General features: G+C 40.3%; 1 gene segment (V, D, J or C); it reads right to left on the bottom strand.

Annotated features, from left to right (window-relative positions):
- Positions 1-5809: 5809 nt before the first annotated feature.
- Positions 5810-6362, bottom strand: LOC116078861. The segment is given in 2 exon segments: positions 5810-6135; positions 6250-6362. Coding segments are annotated over 2 exon segments (363 nt in total).
- Between the last annotated feature and the right edge of the window lie 288 nt (positions 6363-6650).

Raw genomic sequence — 6650 nt, 5'->3', positions numbered from 1 at the left:
AGGGGAAACTGGGAAAGGAGAAATTCACATGTAAATAAAGAAAATATCTAAAATAAAAAAAAATAAAATAAAATGCTGAGTTACCTCACCAGCCTAATAATATTATAACGAACAATTGGATTTTTTCATTTTTATTTTATGTTTACATATATATTGTGCCTGTGTGTTTGTCTGTACAGTTTCCACATAGGGTAAAAACAGAGTTGGAGCCTCTGGATCTGGAGTGACTGTTATGAGTCACTATGTGGGTGTTGGGAACAGATCCTGGGTATTTTGAAAGAGGAACAAGTACTTATGGCTGCTGAATTAACTCTTTTATTTAACTTTTTATTGATTTATTTTGTAAATTTCACATTATGCATCCTAATCCCACTCATGTCCCTATTCCTTTGTACCTGCCCTTGTAACCTCCTCTCTAAAAGAAAAACAAATCTCACTGTGGAAGCTGTAGTATGACACAGTGTGTCCCACAGTATACCCTGTTGTTTATTGCTATGAGTCATTGGTCTGGTTCAATCCTTCTGGCTTCTGCGACTCTAAATATATTGCATCTTCACAGGGACTGATCTCAGATATGCTGTTCTTGTCCTGTGTTATGGAGATCCTGCAGCTCTGGATCTATAGGACCTACCTCTTCATGTGCTACAGTATTTCATAGATAGGGTAGAAAGATGTTGGGATGGACCAAATCAAAGGACCTGAATCTGGACCTGGACGGTAGCTGAGCTGGTCAACCCTCCAGCTTTTCCACACCCATACCACCAGGGCAAGCTCTCTTGTTCTGCTCTAATTCTGCAGTCCTCAATGGGCAGAACCTGTTCTCATGTCCTGGTGGCTGGTTCACCTGCACCCAAGCCAACCAGTTAGCTTTGTTGTGCTGCCCAGGCTAGGGGTGGGGTCCCTCTTTCCCAGGTGCTGAAGCTGGTGAAGGTCAGAGACAGCTCTTTTTGTCTCCCACAAGTAGTGAGGAGGTGATGTCAGGCATTTCTCCCACACCCATGCCACTGCATGGCAGACAAGTTGTGGGGCCTGTTCTTCCATGTTCATGGCCTTGGGGCTAGCTTACCTATGCCTGTGCCACCAGGGTGAGTTCTATTGTGCTGCACAGACAAGGTGCTGAGCCCACTCTCCCAAGTGGTATAGTTGGTGAGGAACAGAGACAGCTCCCTGGCTCTGATGACCCTGGGGCCAGGTCTTCCACCTTGAACCAATTCTTTTAGCCTCCTAATCATGTTTAACAATTATTATGGGAGTGTATGATTTGCTACATTTCTGGGCAAGTTCTTACAAGTTAAAATATTTATCAGGTCTGAACATTTGTTTTTAATCTAATAAAGGACAGATTTTAGCTTATATAAGTCATTCAAATAATTGAATATCAAGAATGTTAATCAGCTGATCCAAAAGCAGATGAAAGAGCACAACAGTTATTTGTTAGAAGGAGATGTCAATCAACAAATCAATAGCACATATACTCACATCAGCCACTACCAGATAAATGGAAATGAAAGGAGATCAGATGTCAGTCCATACCCAACACATTTCCAGTCACTTTCATAAGGGATGGAAACAATTCTGTCATAGTGTGGAAGAAAGATAAATTAGTGTAGCCACACTGGAACATAGATCACAGGATACTCGACCATCTAAGTCAAGAGAGCTATGTGATGTGGCAGTCCTGCTCCCTGGTATATACTCCACTGAACTAAAATTTTTATTCAAGGGAGATATTTGCATTTCCATTATAGTTTCCATTATTCCTAGTTTTGAGCATTAATGTCAATCAATGGATGATTAGATACAATTCAGCATATACAAGCAACATGAACTATAAATCCTTAGAAAGAACAAAAACCTGTAACTCATAACTTTATGGATGGAATTAGAGGACAATATGCTAAACAAAATAAACCAGGAATCTCTGCAAGGAGTTGAATGATCCCTCACATTCAGAATCTCAGAAAGTTGGCAGTTTGGAATGTGGTCCCCATAGCTGTAGAATGGCAACACCCTATCCCCCAAAATATGGCGACTGAAGAGAGTGAAGTTGTGTCTTCACTAGGGTTATATCAGTTTGTGATCTGTGTATTGCACAGTAACAATAATCAAAACGTAGATGATCACATTTCAAGTTCTAAAATAGGATATTTTTAAAATTCTCACCACAAAAAACGAGTTATGGGCATGACTGACATGCTCATTAGGTTGATTTGATCAAAGTTCATATTTATATCCATCCTATAATCTCTATGTGATAATACCCTACTAATACATGATATTACTTCAAAATTGTTCCAGAATATATCCACGGAATGCTTTTGTACATGTATAAATATATAAATCATATGTTAGTGATCTCATTGCTATGATACTTGACTGGTGAGTTTAAAGCTCTTATATATGTATAAATATATATGAATCATTCTTTAGTGATCTCATTGCTATGATACTAAACTGGTGAGTTTAATTAAGTGTGACTGAGGCCAAAGTGACCATGAGGCAGGGATTGCTTCATACCTGTTTCTATACATAAACCTTTGTTAAAGCCTGGTCTTGACATCATTAAGCTAACTGCAACTTAAGTTAAGCACATAAGTAAAACATTTGAGTTTACGCTATTATTGCTCTACATCTGTGACTTCTCTCACTTCCATCTTGTCTGTGTATGTGAAGACCTGATAGTATTTCTCACACATGCAGTCTTCCCATCCTTGGTGAACTTGGTGAACTTGACCTCAGTAAGAAGCACTGCATGTCGTAGAGAATTCAGTCAGTACAGGTGATAGGGAGGGTCTGGGAGATCTTCATAGCCTTAGGACAGACTCCTGCAGCACTTCCTGGAGAAAAACCTGGGGAGAATCTGCAAGATGAAGTACTAGTGGTCCAGTGCCATCTTTTAAAATCAGCTAACACTCACCAATGCTTGCGGTAGGACTACTCATGTTTCTTATCTTCCTCAATGGGCCACAAGCCAAAACATTCTCTAGAGAATGAAACCACACTTTTCCTTACAAGATTGATGTATCATCTCAGGACCCTTGATGAGCTCACTAGTTTCCATTAGAATTTATGTACAGAAATTTTTCCAGTGTACTTTGAAAGCACAATATGGGTCCTAAGCCAGGTGGAGACTGATTCTGACTTCTATGTGTCCCAGTGGTACACTGAGAACTCTGACCTTGATAGTGTGGGGGTCCCCAAACTTCAGTTATAGAAAGAACATAGAGGAGGATATTGCTGTCCTGGCTGCCATTACTGTTATCTCAGAGCCTTGTCATCATGGCACACTCTTGTTAGTATAGGTGAGTAAACTAGTAAGTGATATCTACCACTGTGACCCCAGAGGTCTTAGATGGCACTTGTTTTCATTTCTTTTCCTCATGGTGACAGAACATCCACACAAACCATCTTAATGGAGAGTAGATTTATTTTGTCTTACAGTTGCAAGGCAAAGCTCATCATGACACAGAAGTCAAGACAGCAGGAACTTGAAGCCGGTGTAATCCTACCTGTAATGAAGTAGAAAATGAATGGATGCCAATGGTGAATTAGCATATTTTTTGGGTCTGTCTAGGATCCAAAAGTGGTCATACTTACTGTTATGGCTTGCTCTCACACCTAACTAACTTAATAAACAATTTTCCATAGACACATGTCTTTCTCAGCTTAAATGCTCCACCATATATGTGTTTAGAGCCTTGTATGCTGCATGATTCGAGATCTAATTGAATCACCACATACCTTAATCCTGTGCACTTCACAGAACTGTACATCCATATGCTCCTTGCTGTATTCTGAGAGCCTATGCTGAGTTATTACACTGAAGTAGATGAACTTCATAAGTTTTTATTTTTTAAATGTTTTATTCTATGTTACTTGTATTCCATAACATGCTCCCAAATATTTCTGATTTATTTAAGTTTAGTAACTTTTTAGGAGAACTTAAACTGAAGTAATTCAACTCAATGAGTTGCTATTAAGTGACTTCAGATGAATTCCAACCTGTATTGGTAATGACACAGGGACAATGTAGAGGGGGTAAGTGGACCAGCTGCACAGTGTCACAGGCTGAGTAGCAAGCAGTGCAGGAGAGACCTGGGCTCTGATCCTGGTTTTCATACAGAATCACTTCTGCCCTATGTGATGCTCTGCATTTTGTTAAAAATCAGAGATTACTCTACATTAAAAAAAAATCTATGAGTTGTAGAGACAGCTCTGTGGTTCAAGCTCTAACCACATAAGAACAAAGACGAGAATTTACTTCTATATAACTACAAAAAGAGGCAGGCTTGGTAGCCAGCTAGTAAGCTCATCTCTGGGATGTGGAGACAGTGTGATCCTTGGTGAACCAGTTTAGCCTATTGATAAGATCATCAGGTCTAGTGGTGGAGTTATTTCAAAATTATTATGTAGATTGATAGAGGAAGACATCTCATATCAACATGTACACACACACACACACACACACACACACACACACACAGAGAGACAAAAGAGTGCAATAAATCAATACAAAACCACATATCAAACCGAAAAACAGAAAGTTGAATAAGCATTTGGATACTTCAAGAATTACTATATTTGTAGAGATTATCCCTGTGGGAGGGATCCTAAACATGGAGGAGTCCAGTCTTCCACAACCTTCACTCCTTTCTGAACAAGCTGTAAGTCTCTATAACCTAGAGATCTGTGTGCTCTTCTCGCCCCCTGCTTGTTCTCAGCGCCATACAAGGAGGTTTGTATCTGAGCTCAAGGTAACTAACATTCATTCCCTGTGTATCTTGCACAGTAATAAGTGTTTGTGTCCTCAGACCTAAGATTGCCCATTTCCAAGAATAGGATGTTCTTCATATTGTCTCTGGGGAGGAGACATTAGCCAATTCTGGGTGAATTGGCCTTTAACGGCACTGATGTATTAGATAGTTCTACTGCTATAACTAGTATATTTGATCTACTCCAGCCTCTTTGCTGGACCATGTTGTAGTCACTGAGGGGGAAAGCAGATGCTGCACAGGAGAATTTTAGAAGCTTTCCAGGATTCACTAAGCCTTTCCAAGTCTACACAAGCTGTACCTCATACAGAACACATACAAACACAGAGAACTCTGGTCAGAAAACTGTCACAAACCCCAATTTTTATCCCTCATGTCGACACAACACACAGAATCTCATCTCTATAAATGATCTTTTAAAATAAAGACAAGGAAAAGCAAGCAGAGCACATGTGCAGGTATTTGTGTGGCTACCAAACCCACCATAACTACAAAAATAGGTGGGTTTGGTAGCCATGACAAGAGCCAGGCCCAGTGATGGACTGTATTTCAAAGTTATTGTGTAGATTGATAGAAGTCATCTCATCTCAACATGTACACACACACACACACACACACACACACACACACACACACACACTCACACACACAGTCACACTCATAACATTCCAACACTCACCACTGAGAGTGAGAGAAAGAGACACAGTCAGAGAGAGACAGACAAACACTATACAGATCTATACAAATCTATACAGAGAAACAGAAATACTATAATAAGTAAATGAATACAAAACACATATAACATAGAAAAACAGAAATTTAAATAAACATTTGTACACTTCAAGGGTTATTACACATTATACTTATAGAGAGAATATCTGCAGAGAGGCAACCTAGACACAGAGGAGTGCAGTCCTGTCTTCCTCCCAGGTTTTCTTGAACAAGTTGAAACTCTCAGTAACTAGGAGCTTTGTGTGCTCTCTCTGCCCCCTGCTGGTCATGAATGTCTGGAGGAGATTTGTGTTTGAGCTCACAGTAACATTCACTCATTGTGTATCTCTTGCACAGAAATAAAGGGCCATGTCCTCCGATCTCAGACTGCTCATTTGCAGGTACAAGGTGTTCTTGGCATTGTCTCTGGAGATGGTGAATCGGCTCTTCATGGGTTCTGCATAGTAGATGTCATTACCAGCACGACTAATGTATGCAACCCACTCTAGCCCCTTATCTGGAGCTTGGTGGACCCAGTTCATCCCATAGTCACTGAAAGTGAATCCAGAGGCTGCACAGGAAAGTTTCAGGGACCTTCCAGGCTGCACTAAGCCTCCACCAGATTCCACCAACTTCACCTCACACTGGACACCTCCAAAGAGAGAATGCTGGTCAGAAAACTGTTACTAACAAAATAAAGCAAACAAAAATTTTTTTCTATTTGTTATGTACACATAACAGAGAGCATATCATCTCTACAAATTACCTTTTAAAATAAGGACAAGGAAAACCAAGCAGAGCCCGAAATACATGGTGAGGGGTCTATGTTCAGTGCTGATCACTCAGTGGGAGACCTGGGGATCCAGGGCTGGACTCCTCTGGCAGAGCTGCAGAGTCAGGGCAGGACTGGTTTTCATGGGCTCAGAGAAGCCTTATTTGCATGTCTTCCTGCTATAGTAGGCTCTGGAGGTGGACCTGGGCTGAAGGCAGTGCTCAGAGCAGATATAAGACATCAAAGAAATGGATGTCAGTTACAGAGTATGACAAAGTATGGTAGTTTCATATTCATATTTTCTCTTTTGGTTAAGGGTTTACCATACTTCATTTAGTTTCCCTTTGTGCATGTGCATAGAATATGCTTTGTTTCCATACTGTCATAGTTTCTTA

Source organism: Mastomys coucha, chromosome X, assembly GCF_008632895.1.
Source record: "Mastomys coucha isolate ucsf_1 chromosome X, UCSF_Mcou_1, whole genome shotgun sequence".
NCBI classification, from domain to species: Eukaryota; Metazoa; Chordata; class Mammalia; order Rodentia; family Muridae; genus Mastomys; species Mastomys coucha.
This window is presented reverse-complemented; position numbering and strand designations above follow the sequence as displayed.